The following is a 14195-nucleotide window of genomic DNA, read 5'->3' as shown; positions in this document are numbered from 1 at the left end:
TAACATGTTCGTAATTCAGCTTTATAGATTTCTTATTTTTAATTAAAAAAATAAACAAAGATTTAGTTGTCTATTCAATAGAAATAAAAAAATAATTATTTATGCTATCCATTGTATTTCAAAAAAATAATAATTTTATAAAATATTTCTTAAAGTTATATCTTATAGTTTTAAAATTATTATTATAAATAAATATAATGAAATATCTATAAATATATGTTTTTTAAAGGAAAATTTGAATTACTTTTAAGTACAAATAAGCAGTAACTTATATTTAATCATGTTAAGTACTTCATTTTATTAGTGCATTATTAAAAAAAAAACAATTTTAATGTTTTCATTTATTATTTATTCTACGAGTACACATTTATTACAAATAAAATCATCGCTTTTGTACATTTTAGTATATAACGACGAATCGCAGTAATTCGAATTCGAATTACTACCATCATAGGCTGTCTCCATAATTTTGCCTATGCCTAGAAGATAATAATAATTTATAAATATTAAATAGAAATTTGACATATTATTGTTATTACAACTTGAGTACTATTTTACACAGCAGATTATTAAAACAGAATCTTAGATCGCCTTATTATTTTATGTTGACAATAAATATGAATTAATTAAAAAAATCAACAAAAAACCATTTAAATTAAATTACTTTTTTGAAAATAGTAAATTGAAAAATTACATTTATTTTAAATTAGAAAATATTTTAACAATAACAAAAACATTAATACGCTTTTTTTTAATTATCATTTCTAAATAAAAAACGCTTTAGACAATTAGACATAAATAAATTAAGCGTTTTTTTTTTTTTGTAAAAAAAAGTCTACTTAGAATTTGAATTTTAATATGATTAATAAAATGACTTGAAAAACATTTAAATACCAAAGAAAATATATTCCACAGTTAAAATGTTTGGATGTGATATCGTGAATTCGAATAGTAAAAATTATGTTTAATTTATTAAAAGCAAATATTTGCGTAAATTTTGTTTTTAAGTTTATTAAACAACTTACAATCATAAACAATTTCAAATACATGAATAGTTACAGTATTTAAAAATAATTTAAATTATACTAAAATAAATTAGTCTGAATGCAATTACGGCATTATGCATGTTTGGAACACGAGTGTATAAAAATCTGTAACTACCCTCAACTATCATTCATTTTATTAAATTATACTTATTTTTAATATTAAATAGAAACGCTAACTTGTGGATAACCAGAGACACTGCTCGAAACATTTAAAATATTCTTTATTTAAACATCCATTAGGTTTTAATAAATAAATATCTTATTGGAAGAATTTCTTGTAATTAGTAGGCTTGAGTTTGATATTCGCCTAAACAAAAAACAAACAATATTTAAAACATTTTTCAACAATATGTTACACTGCACTTTCTTCAAAAGTTTTATATAATTAATTTTTATTTAAGAATACATTTTAATTTTTAAGAAGCTGTTTCAATAAATCAATTTTTTTTTAATTAATGAAATGAGTTTTAAAGTTTTACCTCTTAAAATACATTAAAAAAGTTATTAATGACAGTTTTTTTTAATTTCAACAAAAATTTTATTTTGGAAATTTTTTTTTTTAACACAATTGTACAAGATCGGTTTGAATTACAAATATACTCTAGGTCGCATTTTAAGTAATGTTTTTGAACAAGATGCAACAATTTTCGTAAAAATGTTTTTTATAATTAAAAGATTTGTTTAATTTTATTATACCTGATAGTTGTTTATTGAATGGTGATTCATGATTAGTATTATTTTGTGCTTCGTCATAAGTACCAAATTGATCGGCTTCAAATGAAGACACAAAAGCTGGGTCTACGCCCATCTGGTATCTCTGATAAGCAAAGTACGCAGAAGTTCCCTGTAAAACATTATATCATATACACTCAATCGTTAGCGATTTTAATAAATTAGAGAAAATAAAATAAAATATGATATATTAGCACTAACCCATACGAAAATAGCGAATAATGTAAAATAAATAGCAGCAGAAGGGTTGGCAGTGCTTATTGAATCAGAAAAATCGGGTGTGTTGCTCCAAGCGTTGGATAAGTAACAGAACAGCAAAAAATTCCAAAATGCCCAGAGACCTAAAAATTAAACCATTTATATTGATTTATAACAATAACTTTAACAATCGGATTAAAATAATTTTTTTACTAAAATGTTATCATTTACTTGAGAATCCAAGGTCAAGAAGAACATAGTGCTTGCGACTCTTTACTGATGGTACATTTTCAAAGTAATACTCGCCTCCAACAAACACGGCAGCTACAATAACTGAAGTAAACCCAACAAAACCTCCTATATGACAGTTGAAACGCTTCATTTTAAACATGCATACTTCTTCTTTGGTGTTTGGGTCAATCGTCCAAGAGCCCGAAGAAGCACAGAAATAAACAATCAATCCAAATAGCTAGATAATAAAATGAGCCAAAACGTGTTTTTATTTAAATACATTTTAGGATGTGATAAAACAACAATTAAATTTTTAAAAATTAAGAAAAGTATATAGTAATGTGAATAAAACAAAAAATGGTTCAAAATAGAAAAGTGCTAGAAACATTATTCAACACTTAATAAATGCACATTATGTTCTTATATACTTTGTCCTAAGTAGGTAAGTTTAAATTCTTAATGAAACATACAGTCTTTACGTATATGTACTACTTATTTATTAATAAATATTTAATTTGCACTAACTACATTGTTAATTACAGATATAAAATAAAGAAATATGAATGTTAAATCTTTTCTCTCTTGTAGAAGTCTTTGATTATTTTCGAGCATAAATATAACCAAAAGCTTAAAATTTTAAAACGGAAAATTAACGACAAATTTCATATTAAATTTATAGTTTTTAATATCAATCTATTAATGTATTTGTTAATAATAAAAACAGAAATTAAATATATTAAATGTTGTTTAAGTTTGGCATTGAAATTTAAAAAAAATAAGGGAGCTCAGTCACCTAAATCCTATTCTTACAAACTAAATTTCCAGATTAGTTTAAACTTGTATATTTATGAATAATTTGGAAAGGATAATAATTCTATTATCTCTGATAAAATGTTTGTTCAATGTAAATCAATGGTATAGTGTTATAATTTTTTATCAAAAATTACAATTAAAAAATAACAATTGCAATTTGTAATAAAAAAATGTTCACTGATCTAACCTTTTTGGATTATAAATAAAAATTCATTTCAAACTAGAAATGTTGATTTTTCTAAAAAATTATTTTTAGTATTTTTTACAAATTGCTCATAATACAATAGAAAATTTAAAACTTAAAGTATTAGTTTTATAGTAAAAATAGAAGTACCTCAAAAATTTAAATTACATTTGTAGGTTTTAGAAGACAATTTTGTATTACTTATCAAGTTCGAAGAAAATAAAAAAAAAATAAATCTGTCAAATACATTAAAATATTAAAATAATAATCTCTTTGCTTACCAAAGACAATAATCTAACGAACACATGAGGTTTGCGGACAAAATTTTGTACATCGAACGCTCCACCGACTTTACCAGCTCCATAAGCTTGTGGACCAGTGTCCATTTTAAATATTTCAATTGTAATCTAAACGATTACTTAGTTAAGAGACTAAGCCTAGTAATATAGTGTTTTATAATAAATAACGAAAAAGACCAAAAGCTGTTTGTTATTTATTCAACTAACATTATCAATGGTGGTAAAACTCGGCCGAGATAACACAAGCGCATTGATTTTTTACCCTATCCGCCTTTTTGGTCAATTAGTTAGTTGTCTAACGATTGGAGGGTGGCCTTTTCAAAGCTATACTACTGCTGCCACCAGAGTGTGTCGTTGTGAAAACTTGCAGATGCCAGAAACATAATACTATATACCTTTTTATTTTGTTCATAATAACAGACATTTAAAAGGCTATGAAGCCTATAGATGAAACTGACTTTCTTAATTTTTAATTGTATAAGTAAATTATTTATAAAAATTATGCAATATATTGAGAAATTTTTTAAAAATATTATTGTTACATCAAAAAATAAAATTACTTACAATACCTCATAACATTTTGCACCGAACGATTTTAAAACTTGATAAATTGAAAGCTTATAAATAAGCAGAGATAATAAAAATGTAACGTAACAAAGATTAAATTAAATGTAAAATGATTTAAATATTTGCAAAAAATCACATCAATGTGAAACTGCAGCAAGTAGGATACTAAGGGTTAAAACTCAATAAATAAGGCAACATTCGTGACGCTTAGAATACTAACTTAAAAAGTACGATTGAAAAATGATAAGATCGAAAAATAATTACGAAAAACTGTAGAAATATTTTCATCATTAATACGCTATTTTAAAGGGTCAGATAATTGAAAATTTCAATATAACCTAAGTACATTCATAATGTACAGTATTCTTTTACTAATTATGAAAATTCAGGTATTCTCTAACTTCCTTATTTTGTAGGATCGTTTCTGTGTAATTTGTTGTTGACTTTTAAAATTTATATGGTATATTTAACTTTAATAAGTTAAAGGGTATAAACGACAATTTCGTTTTTTGCAGGAGTTGAAAATTGTTTAGATTACAAAAAAAATTCATCAAAGTTATTTAGAATAATACCTAAAATAAGTTTTTGTTTACATTACTGATATGGTTCTTGGTACATTTAGTTAGTTTAGCTTTTGACTCTGGGAGAGGGTTTTGACTGGGGTTCCTCATAGATGACTCTGAGGTACGATTCATAATCATTATCCTGATGTTAATTTATGAAAAAAACTCAAGATAGGAAATATTTAGCGCTCCTACAAAGAAACAATATTAACGCATTCTTAGTCGATTACAAACGAAAAAAAATGTCAACAAACATTTTAATAATAACTTAGCATTGCTAATGGAAGTGTCACATGCTTTTAGCTGTTTCTAAATACGCCACTGATTTCACTCGATTTACTTAATTAAATGCAATATAATTATACAAGAATTAAATTAATGTAAAATATATAATAATAAATAAACATAATTCAATTGAATGGGATTATTTGAGTTTTGATCATTATCTTAAGGGCGTATTACATACTTAATAGCTGTGAAAAAATACCTATCAAGAAGATATGACTTAAAAATACCTAAATTTTTACAAAATGAGAAGTAGAATTGAAATTTTTTTTTATATTAAATCACTTTAGTATAAAAATTTAAATAAGTCATTATTAAAAGGGCTGTGCGAACTTTTAAAATAAATGACTAAAATAAACGAGTAATCTTTCAAAATTACCCTTATTTATTATTAAAATATTATAATTAAAAACAAAATAAAATTACTTTCTATTTTAATAATTAAATTACACTATAATTACTTTATATGTAGTTTCATTTCTGTAATTTGTACTTCAAGTAAAGTTACTACCCAATATTAAATTTTATTTAATAAACCTGACGGAAAGGTTCTCTACTATAATACATTTTATCTACAACCCATTCAAAAATTCAATTAATTTGTGGGTGCTATGAATATTTCTGTGGGAACTGAAGCCCCCAAAGACCGGTTCGTTCAAATAACGTTTATACTGTTTTCCTAACATATAGACGTTACCAATAATTAATAACGTCTATATGTTAATATATGAAAAATTATTTTTCAAAATAAAGATTATTAATAGTAATCATTTATTGGTAATAATTATTATTATTATAGCTGTTATTATCATGTCTAAATGATTTCAACTAGTTTTTCAAAATTCTAATTATTCCCACATAATACTCTACTTTTTTTAATTGTAATAGATTGATTATTCATTTGCTAATAAACGACAAGGTCGTTAACGTTCAAAAGGTTTGTTCGATAACTTTATCAATATCAATTGAACTTGATATTGTTATCTCTAAAAATATAGAGTCTTTGAATATTATAAAATTAATCTATGTAAAATGTTTCTTAATCTGCTTCTTGTACTTTATATATAAATAAGTGGTAAATTTTACTGTGTCAATTGTATTAATTATATTGAAAATCGTGTAATTTATATGAAAAAATAATTGGTTTATAATTCTTTATTAATTTATAACAAATATTCCATCACCATCGTCATGGACATAGCTACATCGACAGACATTATGATAGTCAGCGGAAATTCTCACTTAGAATTAGCTAATTTAGTGGCTCGGTAACTTATTATGTGATTATATTATCATAATAGTTCTTTTTCATGAAATTTGTTTTTTAGACGTCTTGGTGTAAAGCCAGCAAGATGTGCGGTTTCATACACAACTAATAGAGAGACTTCAGTACAGATAAGCGATTCTGTTCGGGGTAAAGATATCTACATTGTTCAAACTGGATCTAAGTATGTAATTTACGAAATAATTCTTAGATGTAATTATCATTGGTATATTTATTAAATGAAATGCTAAAAAACCTAACATTCTAAAATTTAATTCCTAATGTAAATATTTAAAAAAGTGGTTCTCGGCCATTTAATATCTGACAACCATCTATAAATTTTCAACAGTCTAAAAAGCTTTTTTATCTTATCAAATATGTATGCATTAAATTTTTCTTCAGGAAGCACAATTTAAAAAGATATTTTGTTTATTAAATAAAGTGAAAACTTAAGATAAATAATTATTCCAATTTTATTTTATCTAGAAAAATTTCTTTGTAAATTATTTATGAGTTTAATTTATGAAATATAAATATCTAAAGAAAACATACCGTAAATACTTGGCTTTATGATAGTATTGTTGAATAAAAATATTTTGAATACATTATATATTTACCTATCTTTGGTATATGTTTTGAAAATCTGTTTTGGAATTTAAAATGATATATTTCTACAAAAAATTAACTTTCTTAATGTAACTTTTGAAAATATTCCAGAAATACTGTCATTTATATATATATTTTTAATTATAGCTTATGTAATATACTTTAATAAGAAAAAAAAATTCAAACTTTAAATTGTCTTCATAATGAAAATGGCTACCATATTTACAAATATGCTATTTTTGTGTTAGAATTCTTGGTTTTGTATTTTCTTTTATTTTAAAATACCTTTCAAAGGGAGTACACTGATTTTTTTAATACAAGGTGATTGACTAATTATGTCTCACAATTTTTCTTTAAAAATATTAGTGTTATAATATATGTAATTATTTTATTTGTTATAAATCTTTGTTGATCTACTTGGCAAGAAAAATAAAGATTCCATCTTCATCCCTCAACCCTTAAATCAATACCAACTTTAGTTTTTCAAATAGCAACCCATTTTTTTTTATTAATTTTGTTAATCATAAAAAAAAATCAATTTTAATAAATTCTAAACGAGATGTCACTATTTAAAGTTCAGGGGATTTAACAAATAAAACAGTAGTCGGGCAAATACACTAACATTAATATTTAGTGTACCGATAAGAACTATTGGTGTATTGTTCTCGGTTATTGGCTTACAACCCGTATAATTTGCACATATTTTATAAATCAACTTGAGTAATACTCATGTCCCCTAAACTTTAATGAATCATAGATCTTTGATAATTGATAAAAGAAAACATTTTTAACTAAATCTAATCTGATTATATAAAAAAAAAATAGGGTTACCATTTGAAAACTGAAATTTGATATTGATTTAAACCATAGGAATGATCATAAAACTGTAATTTTACTCACTGAGCAGCCCAAAATAAAAACATAATATTTCATAACATAAAAAAAAAGATAACTTATATTTTTAGAGAGACTTTGTGAGGCATTGTTAATCAATCACCCTGTATTATATAAGTCTAATTGACATAGAATATAAAGTTTATCTTATTAAACATTTTTTTCCTTCTTTTAAGTTCAGAAAAATAACTTTTAAACTAACTTAAATTGCCATTTTTATCTACCAACAAATGTTATGCATGATTGCTGTCTTACATGTTTGAGGTACGAAGTTCAAATTCTGGTTGTTGAAATAGCTTCTTTTTATTTTTTTCTTAATTCTTTTTGAGTTAGAAAAAAATTCGAAATTTGTTTGATCTACTTAGATTAATTTTTATCAATGAATATCAATGACTCCATCACTGTAGTCTCCCCCCGTGAGAATAGATTTCTTATTTATTCTAAAATTATTTTACTATGTAGTTTTTTTTTTGTGGCATTATTTATTTTCTCAGCTCTCACTTTTTTCAATGATAAATCAAATGATTACAATTCATATCTAGTTGAAGATTTTACTCCCAAAAATTCTATTTTATAAATTAAAAAGTTACAAGGTCCACATTCTCAAATCATTATAAAATCATTAATTTTTAATGTTTTTAAAGTATTTATTGTCGAATTAGGTTTAATATGATAATAGGTTTCAACTACAAAATTAAATAATTTTACTTTGTAATTTATTAATTTCTTAACTCTATTTGTATGTGCTACAACCAGTTTATAGTATTCCAAATTTGTTGGTAACATATTACTGTATAAATAATTTCTAAAAAAAATTATTTTTATTTTTATCTAAATTTAATAATAGATAATAATAATATTAAAAATTAGAAGTGATAGTAAAAATCTCATTACATATTTAAAAACAGTGCGAAAAGGTGATGTAGAAAAATATATTTTTGATTATGATGAAAGTTCCTTGTAGACCAGTGTATTTATTCAGAAGTAACAAAAAATGTTTTGTCATAAAGAATTGCATCAAGCCCTTCAAAGTTTTATACACGTTTGTCATAGAAGTAACAAAATACGTATACTAATTTATCATTTTTTATTATTTCTCTATAAAAATTACAATAATAAATTATTAAATATCAATTTCTTATTAAATTTAATTGCTATTATGGATAGTATAAATTAGTGTAATCAGAATTTAATTATGGAAATACGCGTTAATGTTGCTAATTAACCACTAATTTCTTAGAATTAAACACTATCTACAGATTTGCATAAAACCTTTTCTTGTGACAGTAATTTTAATTATTGCCAAAAATTATCTAGACTTGTCCTAACTATGCCATATCTATAATGTGCCACGACCCCATTCTGCTACCTTTTGTATATATTTTTATAACTTTTTCAAATCTCCTTAAAAAAAAAATAAATAAAAATTGTTGACTATTTTATTCAAAGATTATCAATAAGATATATTTTATTATAATAATTATTTCTGAACTATTAGTACTGAATTTTAACTTTTTAAATTAAGAAAAACTTCATGATATTTTTTCAGAGATGTAAATAATAATATAATGGAACTCTTAATCATGGCATATGCATGCAAAACTTCTTCTGCTAAAAGCATTGTTGGTGTTATTCCTTATCTTCCATATAGCAAACAGTGTAAAAAACATTTAATTATAAGTATTTAATAAGTTATTTTAATTTAATTATATATTGTTTTTTGTTAGGCAAAATGCGTAAACGAGGTTCTATTGTATCAAAACTATTAGCTAAAATGTTATGTTCTTCTGGATTAACTCATGTAATAACTATGGATCTTCACCAAAAAGAAATTCAAGGATTTTTTGAGTGTCCTGTTGATAATTTAAGAGCATCACCATTTCTTTTGCAATATATTCAAGAATGTGTAAGTTCTTTTTGACAATTAAACTAAGATTTATATAATATTTGTATATTAAATATTATTTAATATACAAAATATAAGAATACGGAAGTAAAGAACTATTTTTATTAAAAACTTTTATAAGTAACTATTAACTCAATAATATTATTAAAATTTATTGTGTTTTATGTAATGTCTATAATTGCTTTATACACCTTCCACAAGAACTTTTTTACACTACACGGGTGTTAGCTTTACGTAATAAGTAATAATAAACAGTTACTAAGTTTAGCTCTTTAAAATCATAGTATTATTAATGAATCTCTCATTGTATACCTCTAGTATTATGGTAAAATTATTTATTTTTATATTTTAGTACTTAATCTCTAAATTTTAATGTCGAAAATAAATCTAAATTATACAAACTTTCAAGTGAATTTCAATTTTCTAAATCTTTTAATTATTATTACAGCTCTATAATAAACTATGATTTTGTAGATAAAAATGTTTTTAAGATAATTATTTTGAATTTAATTATTTTATGAAATCTAAATTAATGTATACACGTTTATGAAGAAAAAAAAGTTCATTTATTTCAAATTAACTTTTTAATTATAGTGTCTTTCACATTATGATTATATAGATTCCAGATTATCGTAACGCAGTAATAGTTGCTAGGAATCCAGGTTCAGCTAAAAAAGCAACATCTTATGCTGAACGTTTGCGTTTAGGAATTGCAGTTATTCACGGTGAACAAAAAGAATCTGATTCTGATATGGTTGATGGTAGAAACTCACCACCCCCTTCTACTTCTCGTTCTAGAACAATGGATGTTAGTGTTGGAGTACCGCAACATCCTGCTAAAGAAAAACCTCCTATAAATGTTGTTGGTGATGTTGGTGGTCGCATAGCTATTATGGTGGTTAGTTTCATTTTTTTTACACAATATCCATATTATTTTATCCTTATTATTTAAAAAAAAATATAATCAGGATAGAATTCAAAAATGACATTTTAATATACATGATATATATTTAGTTATTTATATTTGTCACTGAGTACAAATATTTTATTTTTCATCTTCTACAAACTATCAAAAAGTAACTTGTGATTTTTCTCATGCAAACTTAATTTAATTTTTATTTCAATAAATATACTAAATTTATAATTTACTGAATATTTTGTTTTAGGATGATATGGTAGATGATGTTGCATCATTTGTTGCTGCAGCTGAAGTGTTAAAAGAACGTGGTGCATACAAAATATATGTTATGGCTACTCATGGTCTTTTATCATCAGATGCACCTAGACTTATTGAAACTTCTCCTATCGATGAAGTAGGTTATTGTTATTCACTATAACATCATTTATTAACTTATGTTTTCTATTTATAGGTGGTTGTCACAAACACGATTCCTCATGAAATTCAAAAAATGCAATGTCATAAAATAAAAACTGTAGATATTAGTATTTTACTGTCTGAAGCAATTCGTAGAATTCATAATAAAGAATCTATGTCATATTTATTTAAGAATGTAACATTAGAAGATTAATAAATAAATAAAAATAATAAATTGTTATTATATCATTAAATCATGCATGAATTAGCTTTTATTAAAATATAAAATTACTTAATATAAGAAAAAAAAAAATCAAACAACATAATTGGTTGTAATTTTAATTTTTTTGTTATCCTGAAATATGTCAGAATCACTATGAAATAAAAAAATATTTTTCACTTATTAAAAAAAAAAGATCATTTGTTTATAAGTTACCCATTTTTTCTGTTAAGCTTAATTTAGAGTAAGATTATATAGGTCATTAAAAATGATAATTGAATGGAAGACAAATGATACTCATAAGTAGTATTTAAACAGTATCTAACTTCATATATACTGATATACTCCTGAATAAGTTTGAAACATTAGTTATCAATGGCGTATTTAGTGAGGGTTGGGCTAAAATAGGCAATCGCACGAGTGACATGTTTAAGGGCATTAGATTTTTACATAGCAATGTTTGATTTTTTTTTTTTTTTTTTAGCCATGCATAAACATTTTTTTTATAACTTTGTTTTACTTGCTTATCAATATTCTTTGATTAGCATTGGTCGCCAAATTTCTAAGTAAGTCTCTGTTAGACACAAAAAATTAATTTCTTAGTTTAATACTAAAGTAGTTGTGCCGATCATCTACAATATTTATAACAGATGTTATAGCAGTTTTAAAGGGTGGTTGAGTACCGGGACATTATATAATTCCCTTCCTCATTATAAAATCTGGGTGTTACTGCTGTAAATTTTAATGGGTGGCAAAACACGAGTTAGTAGGTTCATGACACAAATGGTTCAAATATTTTGTAATTTCTATTGTCAAATTAATTGTTTAATACTTAGGCACCATTATAATTATGTGGATAAATTTATTTATTTACTAGTAGTCGTGAAAATGTTTACCTTAGTTTAATATACTTCTTTACGCGCTAGTAATTATAAGTGTTCTGAACTGGTGCTGTATTTAAAATTCTGGAATAGTGACATAGCCAGATGACCATAAAGATCATGACCTTGATGTCACAACATTTTTTTTTCAAATGAAGTTATTATCAAAAAAATGGTTAGTAGCAGATTCTTTTTATTTTATATAGACAGTATATCTTTCAAGATATGCTGTCTATCCAACTGTTATGCAGTACAAAAAAAATAATTTTTAATAAATAAAACACCGCATTATCAGAATTCAAAAATACATTCAATTTCTCAGATCGTTTTTTTTTTTTTGCTAGAATCAGGTTATAATAGTATTCTATAAGTTCATTAGACTATAACATTGTATCTTTTAATAAGGACGATAATAAACCCAATAGATCTTTTGTTTTTGGTTGTATTGTAATATTTAATTGAAACAAGTGATGTATTGGTAAATATAGTAGCACAGCCAATATTTATTATTAGAGATTTCTTCAAATCATAACCTATGTTATAACTTAAAAAAAAAAATTCTGAAGCTTAAAAGCAATTACTCATTTTTGGGGTAATAAACTTCCAATCCTTCGTACTCCATTAGTGGATACCTAAATAGCAGAATGTACGTATAGGCGTAATTAGGTATGTTAGAGGAATCTTAACTCTGTCATCTGACGAATTAACACCTAAAATTTAGAAAATTATGTATCATACTACATTAAAGTATTTTTTAGAGAGGGGTAAAAATAATTAGCATGTACAAAATAGTTTTTCTAAATACGCCCTTAGATAAACGGGTATAATACCCGATGATAGTACACTGGATATAATCTAACCAGGTAAAAATGTTTATGCAAACTTAAAAAGAAAAATGTGTTTTAAAGAGAGTTCAAAGTAGGCTGTCGTATTATATAATGAATTTCAGATAATATACATTGTTTTGGGCTCATTATCAAATGACGATAAAAAAATATTTAACATTGATTATTTTTATTAAATTACGTTTTTTAATCGTCAGTGACACCTGGTATTATTATTATACTAATTAATAATACCTTTGTTCATTGATTTCATCTTAAACTCAAGTCTGGAATATGTTTTAAGGAAAATGAAGTTTACGAATTTCACCAAAAAATTTTTCCACTTTAAGATGTAACGAGTAAAAAAAGATATTTAAATTTTCCGCCTAGAATAAAATAATTTTTAGGAATCATTGCCAACTAAAAATTTTACTGTTTTATGAGAGGTTGTATTATCTCACAAAAAACTTTACCTTTTTCCACTATTAACCTCTACAAAAGGACAACTTGAGAAGCTTTTCGATTGAAATCATTTTTAATAAATTCTAAATGAGATATCACTATTAAAAGTTCAGGGGTTTTAACAAATAATACAGTAGTCGGGTAGATACAGCAACATTAATACTTAGTATACCGATAAGAACTATCGGTATATTCTTCTCGGTTATTGGTTTAGAACCCGTATAATTTGCACGTACTTTATAAATCAACGTGAGTAATACTTACATCCCCTAAATTTAAATGAATCATAGCTGATAAAATAAAACATTTTAAAGTAAAAATTTTTTAGATTAAATTTTTTCCACTTTTAACCTTCATAAAAGGATAACTTGAGAAGCTTTTCAATTGAAAATCATAAATTTTGAGGTAATTCTTGTAATGTTTACTCCAGAACAAAAGAAATCTTATTCCGAGATAAATATACAATTATATGTAATACTTACTACATAATATGCAGTTTATGTTCTTAAATACCACAAATTTATGAGGCAGTACAAAGGATCATGTATAGACCAAGATATTATTAGTTCTAGAATATAGATGAGCAATTCAAACAACTAGATATTTCAATCATTAATATGATAAGACATCTTAGTGAAGTAAAATATCTCAATGAACTATTTGAGATACCAGGTCGGGATATTCTTTCGAGAAATATGACATTCACAAAGTTGCCAGCCTGTAAAATGGTTTTTACGTACCGGAACGTGCGCAAGCGCGTACCCGCACCGGTTCGTTACCATCGTGTGTATGAACGAGAACATTATAACACGCTTTGTATATATATATGGAATTGTGTATATAGATATATAATGTATAGGTATTTCAAGTATAGTTAACCGCCGTCTTATACCCGTGTACTTGTG

The 14195-nt window shown here is 24.7% G+C and overlaps 2 protein-coding genes and 1 long non-coding RNA gene across 3 annotated transcripts; 1 reads left to right on the top strand and 2 right to left on the bottom strand.

The window, feature by feature from the left end:
• Window positions 1-325: 325 nt before the first annotated feature.
• On the bottom strand, window positions 326-3755 carry LOC126905411 (synaptogyrin). Its single transcript, XM_050685083.1, has 5 exons — window positions 3486-3755; window positions 2208-2445; window positions 1980-2119; window positions 1743-1890; window positions 326-1353 (listed from the first exon to the last, which is right to left on the bottom strand). The coding sequence occupies exons 1-5, from the start codon at window positions 3588-3590 to the stop codon at window positions 1328-1330; spliced, it is 657 nt and encodes a 218-aa protein (XP_050541040.1). The 5' UTR covers window positions 3591-3755; the 3' UTR covers window positions 326-1327.
• A 2194-nt stretch (window positions 3756-5949) lies between these two features.
• On the top strand, window positions 5950-11157 carry LOC126905402 (phosphoribosyl pyrophosphate synthase-associated protein 2). The gene is made up of 7 exons (XM_050685064.1): window positions 5950-6186; window positions 6247-6366; window positions 9232-9341; window positions 9410-9588; window positions 10208-10486; window positions 10755-10901; window positions 10959-11157. Exons 1-7 carry the CDS (start codon window positions 6110-6112, stop codon window positions 11115-11117), a joined length of 1071 nt encoding a protein of 356 aa, XP_050541021.1. The 5' UTR covers window positions 5950-6109; the 3' UTR covers window positions 11118-11157.
• Window positions 11158-11582: 425 nt separating this feature from the next.
• On the bottom strand, window positions 11583-14052 carry LOC126905420 (uncharacterized). The gene is made up of 2 exons (XR_007703996.1): window positions 13773-14052; window positions 11583-12714 (listed from the first exon to the last, which is right to left on the bottom strand). It is a non-coding gene; the product is annotated as an uncharacterized LOC126905420 (long non-coding RNA).
• Between the last annotated feature and the right edge of the window lie 143 nt (window positions 14053-14195).

Source organism: Daktulosphaira vitifoliae, unplaced genomic scaffold (assembly GCF_025091365.1).
Source record: "Daktulosphaira vitifoliae isolate Bord-2020 unplaced genomic scaffold, ASM2509136v1 Scaffold_4, whole genome shotgun sequence".
In the NCBI taxonomy this organism is placed as follows: Eukaryota; Metazoa; Arthropoda; class Insecta; order Hemiptera; family Phylloxeridae; genus Daktulosphaira; species Daktulosphaira vitifoliae.
The sequence above is the reverse complement of the archived record's forward strand: the minus strand, read 5'-3'. Positions and strand labels throughout refer to the sequence as shown.

Bases quoted from the DNA above. Each gene is read 5' to 3' on its own strand.
- LOC126905411 (XM_050685083.1), bottom strand. From the start codon at position 3,590: ATGGACACTGGTCCACAAGCTTATGGAGCTGGTAAAGTCGGTGGAGCG. The intron at 1,891-1,979 runs GTTAGTGCTAAT...AATGTTTTACAG, and splicing joins TATTCGCTATTTTCGTATGG to GGAACTTCTGCGTACTTTGC. The intron at 1,354-1,742 runs GTATAATAAAAT...TTTTTTGTTTAG, and splicing joins ATTCAATAAACAACTATCAG to GCGAATATCAAACTCAAGCC.
- LOC126905402 (XM_050685064.1), top strand. From the start codon at position 6,110: ATGGACATAGCTACATCGACAGACATTATGATAGTCAGCGGAAATTCT. The intron at 6,187-6,246 runs GTAACTTATTAT...TTTGTTTTTTAG, and splicing joins TTAGCTAATTTAGTGGCTCG to ACGTCTTGGTGTAAAGCCAG. The intron at 6,367-9,231 runs GTATGTAATTTA...ATATTTTTTCAG, and splicing joins ATTGTTCAAACTGGATCTAA to AGATGTAAATAATAATATAA.